The sequence below is a fragment of the Hydra viridissima genome, unplaced genomic scaffold, assembly GCF_058129835.1.
Source record: "Hydra viridissima isolate aposymbiotic clone 2 unplaced genomic scaffold, HvirCarnegie_v1 scaffold_11, whole genome shotgun sequence".
Lineage (NCBI taxonomy): Eukaryota > Metazoa > Cnidaria > Hydrozoa > Anthoathecata > Hydridae > Hydra > Hydra viridissima.
In genome coordinates, this window is record NW_028324310.1 from 4283857 (window position 1) to 4307752 (window position 23896).

The 23896-nt window shown below is 28.3% G+C and overlaps 1 protein-coding gene and 1 pseudogene across 3 annotated transcripts; one reads left to right on the plus strand and one right to left on the minus strand.

Annotated features, from left to right (window-relative positions):
* Positions 1–1656: 1656 nt before the first annotated feature.
* Positions 1657–22011, minus strand: LOC145190989 (unconventional myosin-Vb-like). Of its 3 annotated transcripts, none has more exons than XM_090065784.1 (37): positions 21870–22011; positions 21673–21777; positions 21334–21448; positions 21062–21118; positions 20728–20872; positions 20408–20564; positions 20063–20288; positions 19390–19610; positions 19101–19232; positions 18781–18914; positions 18545–18626; positions 18205–18345; positions 17797–18006; positions 16898–17020; positions 16171–16355; positions 15987–16098; positions 15838–15891; positions 12391–12548; positions 12061–12261; positions 11869–11974; positions 10879–10968; positions 8604–8828; positions 7276–7369; positions 6775–6963; positions 6044–6438; positions 5883–5963; positions 5635–5737; positions 4579–4688; positions 4367–4417; positions 3749–3994; positions 3454–3543; positions 3199–3349; positions 2860–2975; positions 2618–2689; positions 2379–2464; positions 2112–2286; positions 1657–1981 (listed from the first exon to the last, which is right to left on the minus strand). In XM_090065784.1, exons 1-37 carry the CDS (start codon positions 21894–21896, stop codon positions 1751–1753), a joined length of 5196 nt encoding a protein of 1731 aa, XP_089921910.1. In that variant the 5' UTR covers positions 21897–22011; the 3' UTR covers positions 1657–1750. The 3 variants fall into 3 exon arrangements, with proteins under 3 accessions (XP_089921910.1, XP_089921912.1, XP_089921911.1); XM_090065786.1 differs by having other exon boundaries at positions 21017–21118; positions 21870–21982; XM_090065785.1 differs by having other exon boundaries at positions 20975–21118; positions 21870–21982.
* Positions 13049–15091, plus strand: LOC149881794 (uncharacterized; annotated as a pseudogene).
* Positions 22012–23896: the final 1885 nt, after the last annotated feature.

Consider the following 23896-nt stretch of genomic DNA (forward strand, 5'->3'; position numbering starts at 1 on the left):
AAATAAAATAAGAAAAGAATAAGCAAAATATTTTAGTTTGATTTCTAAAAGAGGTATGGGTACCCGCAGGAAAAATATCGAAGAATGAGCTAAATAGAAATTATTTTGTACAATTAGTCAGTTTACTCATAGAAGTAGGAGCATAACAGGTGAAGATACAGGCGCCTATAAAAGCAAGTGTTAGGTACTTCTTGACATGCTATTTAAAAATAATTTTAATTTGTTCAGATAAAAATTTTCGCAAAATGTAAGGTCTTTTTGGAAATAGTAAAAGTGTAATAAATTTATTTTGAGAAACTACGTATATGCAAAGCATTTGATGGTTTAAAAATGAAGTAAATGGGAGCGTGAACATAAACACGCTCGAAATAATTTTCTAACTGTTTTCATTAATAATTAATATTTTAGTTCCCAAATGCGACAACAAGTTTATAATTTATTATGCTATTTATGGTTAATCTACGCCTACAAAACAGGGAAATTGTAATACACACTCATTTACTATTTTATAATACTTGTAAATATTTTACAACGATAAAAATATTTAAGTTGCATAAAACTAGGGAGGTAGAGGGGGTAACGGAAAATTAAATTTAACACAAATAGTAGAACAAAGATGCACGCTCATCATGAAGCCGTAATGTTTGGACATAGGAGACTTTAATCTGTGATCCAAGCTTGTGAGTTGTTGATGAGGCACAATCATCACTAAATAGCAGAACAAACTCTTGGCTTTTTGTTCAAAACCAAAAATGATCTTATAGAGTTCGATTTTAGCAAATACCAAAGATCAATTTTGTTTAGTAAATTTTACGATTAAATCACTCGTAGTATTTTTCAAGTTATCTTCAGTTTTATATTCTTTAACCCTTCTAAATTAACCCAGTTAATGAAACCCGCAAAATAGGTTCCATGTTACTCATATAAAAGTATGAGAAATTTCAAAATCATATCACAGTTTCTATATAGCATAGGATGTTTAAAATGGATTCCATGTAACAGTTCTCCAAAGTCGTTTATTTATTAACAACCAATTTTTTGACTGAAAATAAATATATGAATAATTTACAGGCGTCAGTACTATTTACGGGAATACACAAATATATATATAAAGTTGGAAATAAACTTTTAAAGTTTAGAAATCATTTGATAAAGAAACTAATAGCGTGATAAGGTTTATATTTTTAGAAAAGCAGAAATAGAGCGAATAAATCATTTACTGGAATTAATGCGAACAAACATTTAAACCTTTTTGTTTTTGACATTTATTTCACAGCCTCGTTGATATGATATTAACTTGCACAGCAGCTGAAACCGATCAGAAAAACAAACAAACAAAAAAAAAAACAACTTAGTTTTAACAGGACGCAAAATAATTGGGTACTAACTCAAAATAATTTTTTAATAAAAAAAACTATAAATTTTTTACAAATTTGCTATAAAAATTTTGACAGCAACGAAAGTTGTTTGGTAACATCAACAAACAACTGCAGCTTGAGGCATGGGCCTGCCCTTTTAAACAAAATGTACCAAAAAGCAACACTACGCAAAACACGATAAAAATTACAGAAAAAATAAATCTATTTATTAAAAAAAAATAAAGAAACAAAAACATATAAAAAAAAAAAAAAAAAAAAATTCAAATGTAGAAAATGATTTTTTTTTTTAATAAATCGCGTTTAATTCCTTTGGAAGATATTTAAACTATAATAACAGTTCTAAATTTGTACTAAAAATATATATTTATATTCTATATAATCGTGACCGGTTTCAAATCTAAGGATTCAGGTATTTCTAATTTATCAAATATCACGGTTGATGGTATGAAAGGTACTGTCATCGGCGTAATGTACTTTAGATCAAACATAATGCAAGTGTTCTCTTCCTTTTTCATTTTGTTCAAGACTGCTTTAATAAGACTAGAAGGAACGCGAGGTTCGTATTCGTTCGGTGGTGTGTACATAGTGAGTATTTTTTGCACCTACATTAACATTAAGGCCAAAAATAAGAATAAATTAAAATAAAAAACAGAGGATTTATTTTTAATTTTTTAAAAATTGATCGAAAAACTTTCATATCTTCAATTCGAAATAAAAATTTTCAAAGTTAACCTGAAGGGCATTTAGAGTCTTGACTATAGCAATGATTCCATCAGCATCTTCAACAGACTTTTTGTTGACTTGCAAAATCTGAACTACTTCTGTAATTGGCTCCAATTGTTTGAGAAGGTCACATTCATGTAATTGATTAGTTCTGCACCATTCTTCTAGTTGTGTTAGATTAAACCTTTGAACAAATGACAAGTATTTTACTGCGTATTCACGGACGCATCCACAGATACACGTAATTACTTTTCACAAAATGTAACAAACATTCACCTAATTTGCAATCCTCTTGACCAATGACACATATCTTTCCGTAGAAGGACGTTGTTGATCATTGTAGCATTTATGAAGTAGTAAATCTAGTTATCAAAAACATAAGGGTGGTGATGAAAACATAAGGGTGGTGAGGAAAACATAAGGGTGGTGATGAAAACAGAACCTCAAAGAAACACTTGATGCTTGCCTCAAAATATTAGAAACAAATTTTAGAAAAAGCAAACAAAAGACTTTACCTGAGAAAATATTTGCTTGATCAAAGTTGGATGCACACAGTGTGCATTCAAAACAGCAAGTATAGCAGATAACTAAGTAAGAATACAAATTTACTTAAAATTTTATTAGAAAAAGATAAACAAAACAACAAAAAAAAAACAATATTGTGTAAGTTATTTTGGGTGGCATTTCAAAACTATTAGATTTATTTTATCATTTACTAGACCACTTTATCTTTACAAAAAAAAACTAAAACTCTTACTTTATTTGTGATATCTTTAACAGTGACAATTTCCTCTGACGTTTTTCTTTCTGATTTGAATTTTCGCAAGGTAGACACAACCCCAGGGATAGATTCATACTCTAACATTCCAGGAACTAAGATTAAAATTTTTTATCATTGAAAACTTTAAGGGTGTATTAAGTTATAAAAGTAGAAACTAAAACAAAATTACTAACAACTATTATCAAATTTATTAGGACTTATAAAAATATTTTTATATTAAAATTTTGACAAATTAACAGTAAAAATAGGGTTAAATTTCTTTCAATGTTATGCCTGTCTCAATACTTTCACTAGCATGCATGAAAAGGTCATTACCGATGAGATTTAAGATTCTTTGTTGAATATTGCACACCATGTCCTGATAAATTTTAACACAAGTATCACTTAGAACTTGTCTGTATTCTGACAAGTCAAAGTTCTTCAAACAATGTTTGTTTTGCTCTCTTGAATTCACATTTTGAAATTGCTGTAATTAAAAACAATATAAGAATATCTACAAAAAGAATAACTTTTATTTGTTATAAACATTTGACAAGTACAATAAATAGTGCAAAATTCAAAAATTCATACTGGTTCACCACTGTATTGCTTCATGTTACAACATAAACGAAATGTGTTATTCAACCAAAAGGATTGCACCTCAATGTCTGATGAATGTTTCTTAAAAAAAAAACTTGTAGGGTTAAAATATAAGCAGTATGCTTGAGCTAGTATGATCTACCTTTCTACTTTGTATATTTTTAACCAAAATAGGCCCATAACAACATAACATTGTTGACTATTGATGTTGCCAATTACATTTCTGCATATCTAATGTTGATCAATATGGAAAAACATAAATTCATAATAAATTATAAAAAGATACCATCACTTTTTTTTTAATTCCAGAGATAACAGCAGTTAAAAAGCTCTGCATGAGACGCTCTTCACTATTATGATCTATAAAACGTATACCCATAAACAACAGATGAGCCGGAAAACCTGGAACCTCTTTTTCAACTTGAGCTGGCTGAAGATCAGTAATAAGGTTATTTACAACTTTTTCTTGAAATTCTATTGTGATATTTAACATTCCTTGCTTATTTTGGATTGGTTGAATGGGAGAGTTAGACTAAAAAATGAAACAAAAAACCACATTTTATCACCAATGGCTTAATGCATTTACTGAAAAATACTATAATAATTGTCTAAAATATAAGATGCTATTTTTTTTAGCAATATAAAATAGATGAAAAAGGAAGGGATAAAAAAAATCAGACAAATTACTTTACTCTTTTTACATATTTATATATTTGTTTTTCATCCATTTTCTCCTTTTGATGACTATTGTTACCATTAGATGTTAACAATAATATATTTTAAATTTGACCAAGCAAACATAATAAATTGAAATTTTAACTGTTATATCTAAAAATGCATTTAGTAGATTTGAAAAGTTTCTCAAAAAATTTAAACCTTGCTTTCTTTTAAAAAATTTAATCACCTGGATTAATGTACCAGTCTTTTTCCTAGTCAAACCAGCATATGTCACACACTATAAAATATTAAGTCAAAAATTACATTTTTTAAAAACTACTACTATCTTATAATATTATATATATATATATATATATATATATATATATATATATATATATATATATATATATATATATATATATATATATATATATATATATATATATGATCACTAACTAGCTTTGCAGCTTCAGAAAGACTTCCATCAGCAATTCTGTTTTCAATTGTTGTAGTAGATCTATGCCTCCTGAGATCAGCCACACTGGACTTACTTCTTGGTGCAAGACCTTAAATTTTAAGATAAAATAATTTGATTGCAAAATTTAACATGACAACTAAAAATTCGAACAAACTTTGTAGCTTCAATATGTGTCTAATAATGTTTTATAATTTTATAATCCTAACTATTATGTTGCAGACCTAATCCTCTACAATATACCATAGTTTTTATTTTTTCAGAACTTAATTAAACATGTCTAAAGGCTTGAATAATCAAGTGGCACTCCGAAAGTGAGTGTACACTTTTTTGGATATAAAATACAAAATGTCCCAAAATTGACTATGTACAATATACTGCAATCAAAGGAGAACAATTTAGGACCAGAACAAAAGGGCAGTAGTGGTCAGACTGCAAGGAAAATGCATAAGAAACATATAAAACACATAGAAAAATTGATTGATAAGAAGGATGATGTTTCACAAAATAGCTTGGCCAAAAGATTCAATGTTTCCCAATAGTATATTTCCAAAATTATCAAAATTGTTAACGAAAAGACTAGAATTCGTTATGTTAAAAAACTTAAGTACCAAAAAGAACATTGACTCAGAAAGCGAATCTAAGATTGGGAATCCTAAGTTCTGAGAGATATTCATTTGTCATCATCATCATCATCATCATCATCATCATCATCATCATCATCATCATCATCATCATCATCATCATCATCATCATCATCATCATCATCATCATCATCATCATCATCATCATCATCATCATCATCATCATCATCATCATCATCATCATCATCATCATCATCATCATCATCATCATCATCATCATCATCATCATCATCATCATCATCATCATCATCATCATCATCATCATCATCATCATCATCATCATCATCATCATCATCATCATCATCATCATCATCATCATCATCATCATCATCATCATCATCATCATCATCATCATCATCATCATCATCATCAGTTATAAAAATAGAAGTATACCTTTCTGAATTTCTCCTTGGCTTATAGCAGTGTTTTTTTGGGGCATTTGAGCAGAAAGGACTTTTAACTGAGTCTCAAACTTCTCTATCTCTTCATGTAAATGCTGAAATTGCAAAAATCAAAATGTATTATGAAGCATGATTTTAGAAACAAATCTGAAAACTGATTATCTCTGATGTTGTGGGTGAAATTTGTTAAAAAATATTTATTTCATTTAAATTTATAAAAGTAAACTACAATTAACTTACAAGGTTTTCAACAGTAAGACGAGATATTTCTTTTTCTGCTAAATCTGATATATTGTTGTTATCAATAGAACTTTCGACAGTCTAATAATAAAAAAAAAAAATTAAAAGCAACCAATAAAAAAATGTAACTAATATACATTTATAACTATTTTTGTGATTACTTGTTTTGAAAAAGAAAGCTTGTCCAACTTATTTCTTAAACTGATATTTTCTTCTCTTAGCTCATTTATCTGCTTCAGCAATTCAGATACCATGCGTTCTTTCTTATCAACGTTTTCTTCATCATTTTCAAAAGCTTTAGTCATTGTTAATAACTGCTGCTTTATCTTTTCATTTTCATTTTTTAATTGTTTATTTTCACTGAGAAGTCTCTGATTTGTGACATTTTGTGTGTTTTGGTCTAATTCTTTTGAAATATTTAAACTAGCAGCACGGTCTTCTTTTAGTTGCTCAACTTGTTCAAGTAAAGTGTCTCGTTCTCTTAAAACTTCAGATAATTCATTTAATAGACACTTTACTTTTTCTTCATCAATCTCGCTAAGTAAATCTTTATTACCTAAAACATTAACAGAAAATAATTCCAAAAAATATACTAATAAAGAGCTATAACAAAGAACAATAAAGAGTCATTTAAATATCTGTATGGAATTTACATGGAAATATATATTTCAGAAGCACATCTTTTAATATCTTATTTAATAATTATTTATTATCTTTCTTCATAAAAAGCTGAGGTTAAAATTTCTAAAATGGTAGCTTACACTAAACATTTTTAACTTTGTTTACACAGAGTAAAAACATATTGGTTATGATTTTCTTTTTGAAAAATAATGAAATCAAAATATGTAGAAAAGGTTCAAAAAATTTATTTTTGACTGGTTAAAATCTTTACCTGATTCAGCTAAATCACTAATCTTTCTTTTATCAGGACTTCTTTCTATTATTTTCTCTTCTTGAAGGTTAGTAAAGCGCTGTTCAAGCCTGGCAAAATCACCCAACATTTTTTGATGACTTGCCCGCTCAACTGCAAACTCTGCTTCCATTTGTTTACGCTGCTCATCAAGACTTTGTTGTAGTTGAACTTTTAAATAAAAATTTTTAAATTTTGACTACATACATACATACATACATACATACATACATACATACATACATACATACATACATACATGCATACATATATACATACATATACCAGATTGAAACACACATGAATAAACATGAAAGTTTATAAAAATTTTTGTAGAAAATTTAAGATAATATAAGACATATATGCTAGAAATTTCTCCTTTATAAGTGAAATAAAGACCTCATGGCTTACTGTAAACTTTTCCAAAAACTAAATTTTACTATTTTTATAAAAACCAAATAAAGAAAAAATCTTAAAACTTACTTTTATGCTCAGCATTCTGCATTTCACAATTCGATTTTTCTGCTTCTAGATTTTTCATCAAATCTTCAAGAGCAGCTTTTAGATCTAGAATTTCCTATCAATGTAAATAATATTTTTTAGCCAAAAATGTTTTGTTAGCCAAACACTGAAAGATAAAAAATTTAAGTTATAATGCAAGTTTGTTGAATAAAGAAATACTTAATTTTAACTACCATAAGAGACTTTTAAGTAAGTGCATTTTTTCTCAGGGGGTAAGACAATTTAAATAAGGCCAACTCTTAAAGCAACTTGTAAAAAATCAAGGACATACAAAAAGCAATTTGATCAATTAGATAAACTATGTATGTAACTGGATAAAGATTCTTAATCTTTTTCTGTTAAAAGATGAAATTGAGAACAATATGAAGTTGATAATAAACAAAGAAATATAATTGTAATAAGAGATAAAGTATGATTCTAAGAAAGACAAATTTTTTATCATATAGTTTTAATTGTAGAAATTTGAGTGAAAAAGGAAGCAAAAATTTCTTTCACTTTTCCAAGACAAAAAAAAAAGTAAAGCTTAAAATATTTTAGCATCATAATAACCAATTTTATAATAAACTGATATATTCAAGGGTTCTCAATTTGACTCAGTAGCAATTGAAGAAGAATTATGCCAATTATAACGTCTGTTATGACATGAAGATCAAAATATCTCTAAGTTATTAGTTTAGTAAACATTTTTTAGGTTTAAAATGTTTCTTACGCAAAGATATGTAGAAAAGCTTTTTCATGGTTGAGATGTGAAGACCAGCATATTGAAAAGAATGTTCACAGTACATCTATAATCTGGATTCTGGGAAATAGATCAACTCATGCTGCATGAAGTAATTAAGTTAAAAAACAATTTTTAAAAATTTGAACAACAGAACTTCTTACAAACGTTTATGAGGATTTTTACTTGCTAATGCAATATTTATTGTTATATAAAGATTTTATCAAATGTAGAACTCTTGATCTTGTGAATTTATATTAGAGATTTAACTGTAAGTTATAATATAGAGCTTAATTAGATATGAGATACAAGATAGTATTAAAATAACATCAAAGAGAGTGAGAGAGCAAGAAAGATAATGAAAAATGCAAAGACAAGAGACAAAAGACAAAAGGGAGGTTGTTAATATAAAAACCAAAGGCTACCAAACTAAGAAAAGATTAACTTTAAAATGTTTAATTATTAAACCTTAAATCTATTTTGAAAATTGCAAAATAGATTTAAACTTAAAAAATAGATTTACTTTTTTAAAAACTGCATATTAAAACAAAACAAAACAAAACAAAAAAACCTTTTGACTGTTTGCCAACAACATATCTCGATCTTTAGTTAGAGTAGCTGTTATTTCAGTAGCCACATTAAGTTCCATTTGTAACCTACTATTTTCTTTTTCTATAAGCTTAAATGATTTTTCCAGTTGTTCTTTTAAAAACTTCATTTCTTTGAAGTCTTGTGCTTCTTGCTCCATAACGATCAGACTCTCCACTTTTTGTTTCAAGATCTCTTTTTCTTTTTTCTTAAAAAGTAAAAACAAACAATAAAAATGATAAAAAAATTTGTGTGTGTGCATACATGTGCATGTACTTGTTTAAGGAATGACAAAAATTTGGCATGCTATGACTCTAGACTCCTGAACTGTTTGCTGTGGTAGTATAGTTCGTTTCATTTTTAAGACATGTAAAAAACGAATATATATATATATATATATATATATATATATATATATATATATATATATATATATATATATATATATATATATATATATATATATAGTATTGGACAAAACATTTGCAACCAACATCGAACAATGCTAAAAAGTGTTCCTAATTTTACATGTCTTAAAAACAAAACAAACTATACCACCACAGCAAACAGTTCAGGAGTCTAGAGTCATAGCATGCCATGACATGAGCAATCAGCTGATAGGTGACAGCACACAGGCAGAATTTCATTGACAAGTGCCATTTTGCAGCGGACAAAACAAGTGCAACTTTTTTGGTTTGTTTCATTTTCTTAAGCCTGGTCCGTGTCAACGTCACGGAAGTTTTTTAATAATTAAAGGAAGTATCCAGAAGTTTCCAGAAGCATGCAGAAGCTTCCAGAAGTTTCCAGAAGAAGCATCTGGAAGCATCCAGTAGCATCCAGAAATATTTATTATTTTTATGACTTGAAGTGCAAAAATGGCTCCCGACAGTCTTGGATTGGAACTAAGAAAGAAAATTATTGGTGATTACGTAAGTGGAATGTCACAAAAAAGTATTTGTGATAAATATCACGTGAAAAAATGGACCGTATCAAGACTATGTTCCAAATATCATTCTACAGGGAAGTTGGCAGCAGATAACAAAGGTGGAAGACCGCGTTCCACCACTTCTAGAGAGGATTCTATGATCGTCAGATCCATCAAGAAGGATCCCTGGATATCATCAGTTGAGATACAAAAGCAATTAGAGCTGCCTGTATCAGACCGAACAATCAGACGACGTGCTGTTGAAGCCGGATTGTTTTCTCGACGCCCTGCAAAGAAACTGCTGATTTCACTAAAAAATTAAAAGAAAAGACTCCTGTTTGCTACATCTCATATTGACTGGAATGTGCAGAAATGGCAAACTGTCCTGTTCAGTGATGAATCAAAGTTCAACATCATTGGGAGCGATGGCATTTGCCGTGTACGTCGACCGGCCGGAAAATGCCTCGATTTACGTTACTGCCATAAGACCGTGAAGCATGGTGGAGGCAACGTAATGGTCTGGGGGTGTTTTTCTGCTAACGGTCTAGGTCCAATACATCGAAACGATGGAATAATGGACCGTTTCATGTATAAAAATATCCTGAAAGATGTTATGCTACCTCATGCTGAATGGAATATACCAGTAAAATGGGTTTTCCAGCAAGACAACGATCCGAAACACACTGCAAAAGTAGTCAAGCAGTGGTTTCAAGACAACCACCTATCGGTGATGGATTGGCCGCCTCAATCTCCGGATCTCAACCCTATCGAGAACCTGTGCGAGATTGTCAACCGCAGAATTAATCGTGAAGGTGTTCGTAATAAGGATCAACTGTTTGAACAAATCCAAAAGGTCTGGGCAGCGATTCCACAAAATTTCATTGATCACCTGATCGAATCTATGCCTTGAAGATGCAAGGCTGTGATCGACAACAAAGGATTCGCCACGAAATATTGATAGCGAAATACAGCTTGGTAAACATTTTGTCGAGTTGCAATTGTTTTGTCCAGAAGGAAATCAATTTTATTTAATACTTTTGATTAATTTATTAATTTTCGTGTACAAATAATGAACTTTGTGATGAATAAAACTTGAAGAACTTTGTCTCTAAACAATTACATAGTTATTTCTCTAAATTGAAAAAATGCAGCACTTTTATATAAAGAAACTAAATTAGCATTATTTGGTTGCAAATGTTTTATCCAATACTATATATATATATATATATATATATATATAAACTAATGTATTATAGAACATAACATCATATAATAAATGTTTTGCAAAAATATTTTGTATAGAGTATATCTATCACATTATATAATGTTATACCTCAGCATTTAATTTTTCTTGCAAAGTGATTATCTTAATTTCCATACCCTTGGTGACTGTTTTCAGATGTTCAACAGAACGTGCTTCAATCTGAAAATGAAAAGATAATAGAAATATGTTGAGGTAGAAATATCAAATTAAAAAAAAAAAAAAAAAAAAAAAAAGAAACAGCAAAAAAAAAAAAAAAAAAAAAAAATGAAAAAAATGAAAAGTGTGGTAAAAGAAGTCTTAAAGTCTTAAAAATATATAACAAGAGACTATAGGCAGCTAGATTAGTATAATAAAATCTGCAAATAAAGTGATATACTTTATTTTGCTTATAACATTCCCTTGTAAATTTTGTGTTTATTTCATATGTTGATCCTTGATCCTTAAACAGTATAGTGTTCTATTTAATTGTGTTAGCTGGGTATGTAAAGGGTAAAAGTAAAAACAGAATATTCATTTATAGTATGTTATTTTTAATTTGAAATAAAAAGGCCATTTTTTTAGAGCAGAATTCTGTGACTTTAAACACCAAATACTTTTTAGAAGTTGATAAATATGAAACTCACCACTATCTACTTCTCTTCTACTATCAATTAGCAAAGTAGCTACATATTCAGTATATCTAAACTGAAAATCTTTCAACAAACTGTTTTGCTCTAGGTATATTAATCGCTGCAAACTTCCATTACAATGGGCTGATCATTTTTTCTTTTGCAAGTATTGGGAGTACAAGGGGTTTATAACTTTCAGGGGAGCTTGTTTTACATGTATTTTACAGATAGGAACAACTCTTGTTTTTTTCCATTTAACATCAATAGACTTAGTTAGTGTGACAAGTGTTCTCTCTGGTAATTAGTCATATTATTCAAAGAGATAATTATCAAGAGTAATGACCTTGTAATTGAATAATAGAGATATATGACAACTTTTAAAAAATGTTTATGATTTATGTGTTTAGAATTTAAATAAATTCTGACAAAAACACTTATTTTAAAAACTTACCTTAAGCTTTTTAAGTTCTTTGCGAGCAGCCATTCGTCTTACACAACACTGTAGCAAAATAATACCTTTTCTTATTGAGAGGTAGGTCTTTCTTGCAGAGTATTTCCTTAAGATAAACACAAATTAATTGATGTTAAGAGTATTTTTAAACGCATAATGAACTACTAATATAAATTATAATAATTATCAAACCTCCAGGTTTTTTGAATTACAATACTTTGTTTCCATTGAATATAAGCCTTTAGTTTTCTACGAATAATTAAACCACGAATATGGGCTTGAATAAGTATAAATTGATTTAGTATCGTGATATAATTTTTTCTGGCTGAGTAGCCACGCCACATTTTTTGCAATAATATAGCAGCTCTTGTTTGACGCATATGATGCACCAATCTTAAGTAAATTTTTGAAAATATTTAAATAATAATTGTCTCATACACTCAGTAACACATAAAATTTTATATATATACTTATAACAAAAATTCTAAAAGATAAACATCTTTTAAATAATATAAAAAGCACCTTGTAGCCAAGCGACCTCTAAACCAAGCTTGTATTTTGATGGATGCTTTTTTTAAACGTTGGTACTTATTAAGCACCAACCATCCTTTGATAGTTTTTTGAATCTTTATACAACTAATTCTTAGAATATCATTTCTAAGTTTTTCTAGGTATGCAACCTGAACAAAATTTTATAAATTTAAGAATAGTTATAACATGAATAAAACAATTATCAAAAAAAAAATACTGAAACTTATATGTTTTTATATGTAATTTGTATGTATGCATGTATGTATGTATGTATGTATGTATGTATGTATGTATGTATGTATGTATGTATGTATGTATGTATGTATGTATGTATGTATGTATGTATGTATGTATGTATGTATGTATGAAGAGCTTATATTCAAAACGCGTTAAGGGATATTTTTGAAAAAATTGCGTTAACTGCCCATTATTATAAAAATAAACAAATACTTTTAAGTCATGTTAGTAACTATTTTCAAAGACTTCAATATTTTGATTTATTTTTAGCTAAAAAATATTTTTATTTTCAAAACGCGGTATGATTTTTTAAATTTATTTTCAAAACGCTGTTTTTTTTTTGGACCAATCATAGCGTGCAGAAAGATAATTTTTCGCAAACGCAATAAACAACTCGAAGAAAAACTTAAAAATGGCTAACTATGATTGTTTGGATGAAAGTGTTGTTTTAGCGTTGAAGTCTCGAAAAAGAAAAAAGCAATGCTCAGCAAGAGAAATGAGAAAGTTATTTCAACATTCAAGTGGAGGAAAAATTCCTTCTATATCGTGTAATCACGTTGCAGGATTTGCAAGGTGAGTTTATTTGATTTTATTGAGCTTATTGTTATAAAATTGTTATAATAATCTTTAAATTTATGACAGATTTATTTCAGGCTTGAGATATTACACCAGACAATCTGTTTAAATGTCATTCAGAATTCTATTGTAATACCAACAAAGTGTCACAGGATGCTTCTAAATTATCAATGCTTAATATAGTTAGTATAAAAAGAGCCAGAGTGAAAAATAATGTGCGAAAAAAGTTAAGAACTATGAACATTGAGTACTTTTTATGCATTGAAGGATACAAACTACGAGTTTGCCAAGCTTCATTTTGTTCAGTATTGTGTAAGTTTACAATTACTTTAGTTTTATTTTAGAACAATTTGCATAATTTATGCATGTATATTTGTTGAAAAAATGTTTTATTGACAAAAATCAATATTTTATTTATTTTTATAATCTAGCCATAAATCCTGATAGAGTTATACGAATTGCAAGACACTGGTATGAGCATGGAACAACCAGACCTGAAAATAGAGGAGGAGACAGGAAGAAAGCAGTCTTTTCTGAAATGAAAGAAGCTATTAAAAACCATATTCAGACTTTTACATGCAGAGCAAGTCATTATGGTAGAAAAGGTGCTCCTGGACGTAAATATTTGCCTTCTGATTTGAATGTAAAACGCATGTACCAACTTTTTTTGGACAAAAATAGTACAACCATTGCTCAAAATCTGGGCTACCATTATTATTATGGGATATTTGTAAACCATTACAATTTAGCATTTGGATATCCAGCAACAGATACATGTTCTACATGTCAATCGTTCAAGTTGTTTATGAAAAACCAAAATATTACTGATGACCAAAAGAAAATAAAAACTGCACTTTTCATTCTTCACAGAAAGAAAGCAAGAAAATTTTACAGTTTGCTTAATGATATCCACCCAAATGAGATTACTATCTGCTTTGACATGATGGAGAATCTTGTACTACCAAAATTATCAATAGGAGAAGCCTACTATTCTCGGCAGCTTTATTTATATGTTCTAGGTATTGTTATTCATAGGGGTAATAAATCTCAGTCTGTTAACGATATTTTTTTTTTACATGGCTGGAGTGTGAGAATCGAAAAGATTCAAATATGATCTGCTCAGCCGTACAACATCTATTAAAAAATGATCTAATGGATAAGTGTTTGGATGTTTCATCACTTCGGCTGTTTTCTGATTCATGCTATGGGCAGAACAAAAATATAAATATGGCATCTATGCTTCTTGCTTTAAGAAAGCAATGTTTCAAGAAACTGCATATTACACATACGTTTCCAGAACGTGGACACTCATATCTGCCAGCAGATCGTATGTTTGATCGAGTACAGCTCGATATAAAAAAAAAAGATAAAATTCTTGAGCCTGATGAATACATAAACATACTTAGCCGGCATGGAAAAGTCAAGGTTTATGGGCAAGACTGGTCAGCACTTGACTTCAAATCAGAAGTGAAAAGGTTTGTCAAGAACAAAAAAACATTTAAAATCAGTGAAGCAAAAAAACTCCTTATTTGTTCTGACAAGCTAGAAGTGGTTCCATGCAGTTACCATTCTGAGCCCATATAACACAGTCTCCTTAAAAAAGGAAAGAAATGGGACAATTTCCGACCAAAATATTTGGAATTAAAGAACTGTGTTAAGCTTGCTAAAAAAGATGATATTTTTCGGCTCCTTTGTCTTGTAGGAGTAGAAAACAGAATACTTGCCATGTATAAAACACTACTCTGTAACGCCACTGAAGATGTTACTAACTTTAGTGAAGAAGACAGTTCATAACTTTATTTATATTTTTTAGCAGTGAATTCTTTTGATTGTGCGTGTGCATTGTTTGATGTATAAATATCAAACAAACGTTTTTTTCCAGCATAAACTTATGTTTTAATTGATTTTCTTTTATTAAATCAAAAAAGCTAGTTAATGAGAAGTGTCATAAACTACCATTTTATACGCTTTTTTAGTTACCAATTGGAGTTGTTTTAAAAAAAAATTTTAAATAATTACTTAAACTAAATAATATCAAATAACAATATTATAAAAACAATATGATAAATATAAGAAAATCTGTGTTTCGCAAGTAGATCATAGAATACATAACACAATATTTATTAAAGAAATAAATTAAAATGGATATAAAGTGTTTTGTTAACAAGCAATATTTGGATATACAGCATTTTGAAATAAAACAAAAGTAACGACTGGAAATAAATATTGATTTTATCAAGCTTGATTTCAGTAGTCATCGTAGTCTTATTAACAAAACACATATGTAACTAAATCAATAAATAGTAATTTCAAAACATTTAATTTCATTGCGTAGGAAAAAAGATTGATTTTCTCAAAACCCATAATTTGGATTTTAACGCATTTTGAAAATGAGCTCTTCGTATGTATGTATGTATGTATGTATGTATGTATGTATGTATGTATGTATGTATGTATGTATGTATGTATGTATGTATGTATGTATGTCTATTTAACATTTTATCTATAACTAATATCATATTGATTTAAATTCACTAATTGGAGCAAAACTATTTTGATATAGAGAACATCTATCGCAGACAAATACATGTTTTGGGATATCTTTCTGTAAGTAGAAATTCTAACCTGTCCAGCTCTAAAGAATATTTTTGTTTTACCACATTGAAATTTATCTTCATTCTAAAAAATTTAAGTTACAAAACAAAAAATAAAAAGTAAACATGATAATCTACTAATAATTTTACTATTAATGGCTGCTACAAATGATAGTTTACCTTTATGATAGTACTTAAAATAGTTCTACATGTTTCCATCAAACTGTCCCAGTTGATTTTTTTCCATGAAATCAACATGCGATAACGGTCAAAAAACTCTTGGTAAGACCATCTAAAACATTTAGGTTATTATTTATGTATTTATTTATTGAAACAAATATTTATTTCTGTACAATTTTCAAACCTTGATGGGTAACCAGATGCACTGATTCTTACTGTTTCAAGTACACCACATGCACGAAGCTGCTGTACACATCGTTTTGGATCTAATTCAAATGGAGCTTTGCGATCATTAGATTTAATGCACCTTATATAGTGTGGTGAAGTAGAGTTTAAAGCCTCCATTAGCTTCATTAGAGAATCACGAAACTATCAGTATCACAAAAAATGTTAAAGTACAGATTTAAAATACACAATTAAATCAGGAAAATTTATCTACAAAAGATTTTTTTACATAATTACAAGCTGAACAACTGAATCTGTAAATAATAATGAATTCATATCCTAAAGGTAATTTTTACCATAGCAGATATGCAAACAATTATGGTTATATGATTTAATAAATGCAATAATTAAACAAATTACACTTTAAGGTGGACTTAATGGGAATCCATACAAAGAAAAATTAATTATTTTTAATAAAACTTCTTTTATCTCTCTTTTGAATTCCCTTGTGTACTTTTGAATAATTAAGAATACCCACATATTCTAGATATTTTTTGAAAGTTTTAAGAATGCTTTGAAAATAAATTAACTAGCAAAGAAACTTTCTTCCAAAGTTTCTTTGAAATAAAGTTCTACTAAACTCAATTTTACAAAAAAAGTCCTAAAGATCATTAAGAAATGACTTTACATGTTTTACAACTAAAAATAAGTGTTAATAATTGTAATAATTGTTAAGAATTACTTGCCTGTGACCCAACAGTCTTTTTTCCTTTGGGGGCACTTTTGCCTACTCTAGAGCTTGTTCGCTTCCGCTGCACATAATTATCTGATGAATCTTTTGAACCAAACAGCTCTCCCACAATTTCATACTTAACAAAAAAAAAAAAATACTAGTTCATGACAACAAACAATATTTTAGTTATTAATATTATCAAATATATTATTACAACAGTTAATAATTTGAAACATGAATAGACCATTAAATGTGCTCAGAAAATAATATTTAAGTCCATTAAATTGTCCCAAAGTGTTATTATAACTGTTGAGAATATTTATAATATATTTTTTATTTTAGACTCAAACTGATAAAAAAAATTGTAGAATAATAAACCAAAATGAATGGTTGCCATGGTTTATACAGACCAGTCACATTATGTTATTAGGCTACTAATATTTCATTGGGTTTACCTAAATTTACTTATTTTGTAATAAGATGGCAAAAACCTTTTAAAACTAAAAATAAAATTTTTGATTAATCATGGCATATTCATAGAAAAAAACTTCATCTAAGAATTGATTATTGATAATTGACTTTTCATTTATAGAACACCCTTTATCAAAAAAAACTTTGGTTATCTTATCACTATAACTAAGTAGCTTCCTGAAAACTAAGAAATGTAAAAAAATTAAGCATTAAAGATACACTCTTTATGAATAGACTCAAACCAAAATATCTCTATCATAATTTTCCATGGATTGTTCAGCTATAGTTCCATGGGTACCACATATCTAGGGTTACATAAGTAAGAATAACTAGCATATAGGTTTTCCAATGGTGCATAGAGCTAACTGTTTATAATTCCAAAAAGTGAAAAATCATTCAAAACAAAAAGATTAAACAAAAATCATTTTTGAAATACTAAACCTCGCTAGCTCGAAGTAAAGATAAATGCTCCTCATTTATAGTGTCTCGGTTCTTCTCCACAAACCCATTGCAGTCATATATTACATCATCTGCATAATGACGAATAATAAAAGCCATATCAGACATTCTAGGTTTTTCAAAATGATGCCCATTTTTCAAATGCTGTTTATACAATTTTGTAGCCCATGTGGCATCTGAGCCTTTAGGCATCTAAATATAAAAAACAAAGTATGAAAAAAAAAAATACACATCTGATAAAATATAGTAAATACATATTGACTATACTATTATTGCAAAATTAAGTTATAAAAATATTGTTAAATAAAACAAATATTATTACACAAATAGTGGTTTGTTGGCTACATTACTTAGCAAAAAAAGGTTTATTATGGTACAAATATGTCCTACCCGACATTCCTCATCTAACAAATCAAGAACTCCCAATTTATCTTCAATCAAATCTAAACATGGTTGGTTGTCATAGAAATCAATAAATGACCATTGAATTTGTTCTTTCACATATTCTTCTTGCTCAAGTTTAAAAACATGCTAAAATAAAAAATGTAGAACTTGTGCTTTCACTTCTTGCATCAAGTTGTCAAGTATTCAAAAATAAAATTAAAATACAAATAAATAATTAAATTGTAAATTTAGAAATTAGTACTGCAATTTTACTTAAAACTGGAAAGAAAAAAAAGCTAACAAAACATAAAAAAAATTCATGATAAAGAAAGAACATTTAGGTAACCTGATTGAACTGCTGCTGTAATTTTTCATTTGCATAATTAATACAAAACTGCTCAAAGCTGTTAACTTGGAAGGTTTCAAATCTAAAATTAATTGCTCTAGTACTTAAAGCATAAAAAAAACCAAAAGAAATTTTTTTTTATTATGACCAACTTGTTAAAATTTTTTATAAATTTTCTTCGAAAGGTCAATCTCACTTACAAATTGAAAAATTGTTATTCTTAATATGCCTTATACCCATAAATGTCAAGAACACCAATGAAGGAAGTTCTTTCAGATGCCATTGCTAAGTTTGCATTAACATGCTCCACAATCCAATCAAACAATTGCGCATAAATATGTTTTGCCAAAGCATCTCGGCCGTTATTTGCCTAATTAAAAATTTATAAAACTAACCATGAAAAGATGAAAGCTGATTTAGAAGTAAACATGATAAGAGATTTATTAATCTATCACAATTCTTATCATTATATTACTAATTTTAAAAGTAGTTAACTACTTATATATTTAAAGTTTTTTTATCATTTTGATAAAAACTGGTATAAAAATGCAAGTACCTCATGCCAAGTCAATGGTTTAACATAAACCTCTCCAGTTGCAATGATCTTGCGAGCACACAACCATTTGCACAATTGTCCGCAATCAATCCCTAACAAGCTGGAAACCATCCTAACATGAAAATCCTCAACCTGTGTAAAATACAGAAAAAATAAAAGTACAAATGTATTAGCACAAACCAAATCTCAAAAATGTAAAAGACAAACTAGATACATAACATTTAACAAATACATATTAATTACCAAAATATCAAGCTAAAGTATTAAGGAAAATATTAAATAAGTATACCTTGATAGTACATTGATCTTTACTTTTTGAAACTGCTATTATATCAACATTACCCAAATGGAGAATAGCTGCAAGAATCCTCCATATCATTCTTTGTTGCTCACTGTAAATACCGAGCAATTCCATAGCTTCACATGTTTCCTGAAAGCTCTTTTTGTCATCTACGCCCTGAATAGTAGGACTCTTACCTTGTTGTGTGTAAAAGAAGTCATTAACATGCTCTAATAACAAAAATGAAATTATAAGTTAACAGTCAAAATACTGTGACCTTTAATTCTGTTTCTTGACTGCTTTGAACTTAAGGAAGGATAACAAAGGATATCAAACATGTAAATGACATTTGTAATTTGTTAAGAAAAGATTTAGTAAAAAATCCCTTTTGTTGAAGCATCAATACTGTTTCTAAAGCTAACTCTATACATTTTAAACATTGACAAATTCTTTTAAATCATTAAGAGCAAAAACAATTTCCACGGGCATTTTTAAATATTTTAAAATATTTTGGCTTTTTTTAAAGATATCAATATCACATCTTTTAGGTGTTCTTGATAACTCTGTACTTGAAATTTACTATAAGACTTTATAAAAAACAGCAAGTCCTATTTATTTAAACTAAATTAATCTTTAAACAATGTATGTTTTTTAAAATTAAAATAAATTACAAAAATCTTACTCAAATTTAGTTCTTGAAAGCTAGTCAAGTCTCTATGAGAGCAGAGTTGGTAAAAAATATGATAGTTTCTTTCATCTTGTGTTTGATAAACAACTCTCGACTTTTCTAGAAGATATGTACGCATGCTTGCACCAACAATATGGTACTTGTCATTGAAGTTGATCTCAATATATTTACCAAAACGAGAGCTGTTATCATTACGAATAGTCTTTGCATTTCCAATAGCCTAGTTAACATTTTTATCAGGAATGAATGAACATACATACATACATACATACATACATACATACATACATACATACATACATACATACATACCTTTAATAAAATTTAAAAAAACAATACCTCCATAATAGGATTTGATGCCAACACCTTCTGTTCAATTGTTGTTTCATTCAATGAGCCTCCAACATTAGCAAAATATCTCATTGTGTACTTTGCACTTACAGTTTTTCCTGCACCACTTTCTCCAGATACAATGATGGATTGGTTTTTTTTCAAACTTTATAAAAAATATTATTTTTTTAAAGAAATTTATTTTTAACTTTTAGTAAAAGTCTGAGAAAGAATAAACAATTCTATCAAAATTTATTTTATGGTAACTTTATACAATAGCCAACCAGTTCTTTTGAAAAATGAAAGCCACTTAAACATCATTCACTTACTTGACCATATTTTTAAAAGCATCTTCAGCAACTGCAAATATGTGTGGATCCATTTCCGCAATTGGCTGCCCATTGTAAGCAGCTATGATATCAGAGCCATATATTGGAACACTTTGATAAGGATTTATTGCAACCAAGACAATCCCTAAAAACAATCACATGCTTCTTAATTTGAAAAGAAAAATGTTAGTACATTACTTTATATTGAGTCGACACTTAAACTCTGTATATAACAAATGGCACTAACTTTCAGGAAAAAGACTGTATCTAATACAGCAACTATTCATACATTTTCAAAATTGCAGATATTTTCTTGGGCTGATAAACTACATACCACAGTATGTGTAAATAGCTTGTGAATTCACAAATCTCTCCTTCAAATTGTATAGTACTAAAATAACATAAAAACTCTGCATAAACTAACCAGATTAAAGAGAAAAAAGTCTTTGAAAAAACTCAGTTTTTCTTGGCTTCCTAGTTGATATGCAATTAGGATTACATTTTCTGAGTATGTATGGAGCAAAGGTAAAAAATCTTATGATGTAAGAATTTAACTACTTAGAAAAATTTTTGGAATAAAGTTCACAAAAAATATATATATAAAACCTGCTGGCTCATGTAAATAACTAAGTGTAGTTAAGTTATTAACACCAACTAGTATGTCAGGATTGCGAAGAGGTGGTAAATCACATTTTGATTCATTTAAATCCAATACAAATTCCTGAACATATGAATATGAAAGAAAAAGCAATAATCTTGATTTAACAAATTTATTCCATTCAAAAATATGCTATGTAAAATACATGTTATGTTAAAAATCTATATTAGACTATTTTAAAAAGAGGACAAAGATGAGCAAAACAAAAAGACTAATTTTTAAAAATTTCCACTAATATTTTTCACTGAATTCAAATACAAACACTACATAGATAAAAGTTTACTTACCCTTCCATCCTCAAGTTCTATTTCAAGCCTACCATTAGAAATATCATTTGTTAGAGTACCTCCAATCCATACTTCTTCAATATCAGGAATCCATATTCTTGTCCCCTGTAACCAAAAATTTACACATAAATTTTCCTAACAAAATTAGTAAAAAGAAAAAATTCTATACATTTTCAGCATATAAAAATAATTCATACCTTTACATACAATGATAGATCACTCATTTCTTTTTTGTGGTTTTCATTTAAAAGAAGTTGTCTAGTTCGGATATTTTTAAATAACCATCAATTTGTACTTTTAACTACTAATATCAATACTTATATTAATGTGGTTATAAACTAATATAATATTTTTACAATGGAAACATTCATTGATATACTAATATACAATTTTTACAATGGAAACATTTATTGGAAGTATTAGATTTGTAATCAGGGAGAAAAAACAATCCAAATATATACTGTAGTTGTTCTATTAGGCACCTGATCATTTTTTTAATTAAGGAGACCTCAAAGATGAAAATTAAACTCGATGTGAACTTATCAAATAGTTTCCAAGAAAAATTTTTAAAAATATAGCTTGAGGTGGTAGAAAAAAAGACCAATCAAAAAGTATAACTACATAATTTATATAATTATTATAAAAAAATTTTTACATTAAGTCGAATAAGTTAAAAGCACAGCATTTATTGTTTTAGTATGTGAATATCATAAAACTAAGTTTAAGGAGTTATGTTCGTTTATGTAGATTTAGCTTTCGATATATTATCTTCCCGTCAAATTTGACAAAATAAAATCCCGCGCACTTTTGTTCCGGATTTTTATGTGATGAGTAAATGGAGAAAGCTACTTTCGTATACGAATTTTCGTCTTAATTTGCTAAACCCTAAATTTATTTCCACTAGTTAAAAATTTTATTTAGAGTTATTTTAAGTGCATATTGTTCAAATCATAAGCAAATTTATTAAAAGCAAAGACCAAGTTTTAACCTTTTTCACACTGAGCATTTTGTAGAACTTTCTTTATATCAAACAGACTTATGTGTTGTTAACAATGATATCATCAAGTTGTGTTAATATATGAAGTTCTACTTTATAGAAAACACGTTGGTACACTTTGCGTTTCATTGTTACCGATAACAGTCTGAGATTAAAATCAGTATTTAAATACGTTGCTCCCGTTTGGTTGCTCTCAAATAATTTTAAATCAAAACTTATATATATTGAAATCAAAGTTCCTCTTGCAGAATAGAAGCAGTGTACTTTGATGACTATCTTTAGGATGTCACCAAAAGACAACAAATGCTTAAAAAGATCTAAGAATTAAGAGATAAAAATTCTTCAGTAAACCATTGGTTAAAAAAATGCTGCTGAGATAAGGAGATTTTATACTAGAACAGTTTTTTTTTTTTTGCAACAGTTTAGTTGATCATAGATCAACTGGTTGTTTAAAATTTAAGTGTGAAAGTTAAATAAAAACAACATTTTTTTGTTCTGGTACATTGACGTATCGAAGAAAACTTTTGCAAAAACGGAATAAAAGCCTATAGGAAGGATAGAAATTCTTGTTGAATCGGCGGCCCGTTAATCAACAAAAAAAAACAAACAAAAAAACAAAAAAAAACAAACATGATTTGCCACACTTCTTTTTTTTTTTTTTCTCTAAGAAAAATTTTGATTAAGTGCAAGCACAAGCTGATTCTCAACATAGAATGCTCAATAATATTAACAGATAATAGTAAACACTTAACATTCATCACTTTTTATGAAATGATTGTCTATAAACGTTTTATTTCCATTTTTTAAAGTGAATTTTTGACAAATAAACATCTGCCTCTTTTCTTTCGCGTTTTTAATTTTAGATTTTGTCAAATTAAAGGAGCTTTTAAATTTTAATGACAAAAACTTAGATTCAATTATTATATCGCATTTTGGAATAAGTTCACTTGTTAAGCTTCATTAGGAGTTTAGTCAAATCCTATAAAAAATTTTAACAGCAAGAGTTAAGGCGAATCTTTTGTCTCTTTTGAATTCCTTATCATCATATATGACTGCATTAGTAACCCTTATTCGTGTTGGTCCTATTGAATCTGTCGCTCCAACTGATTGGCTATCAAACAATATTCTATATTGCTATTCTTTTAAGTAGCTGACAAAAATTTTCACAAAAATTCATAAGAGAATTGAAACAATAAACTAACAACTATCGATTCGAAGAAACTTTAC

Excerpts from the sequence above, each read along its gene's own strand:
- LOC145190989 (XM_090065784.1), bottom strand. The coding sequence starts at position 21,896 with ATGAGTGATCTATCATTGTATGTAAAG. Across the intron at positions 7,370-8,603 it reads TGTTGGCAAACAGTCAAAAG|GAAATTCTAGATCTAAAAGC; the intron begins GTTTTTTTGTTT and ends TTACATTGATAG. Across the intron at positions 3,995-4,366 it reads AGACTGGTACATTAATCCAG|TCTAACTCTCCCATTCAACC; the intron begins GTGATTAAATTT and ends TTCATTTTTTAG.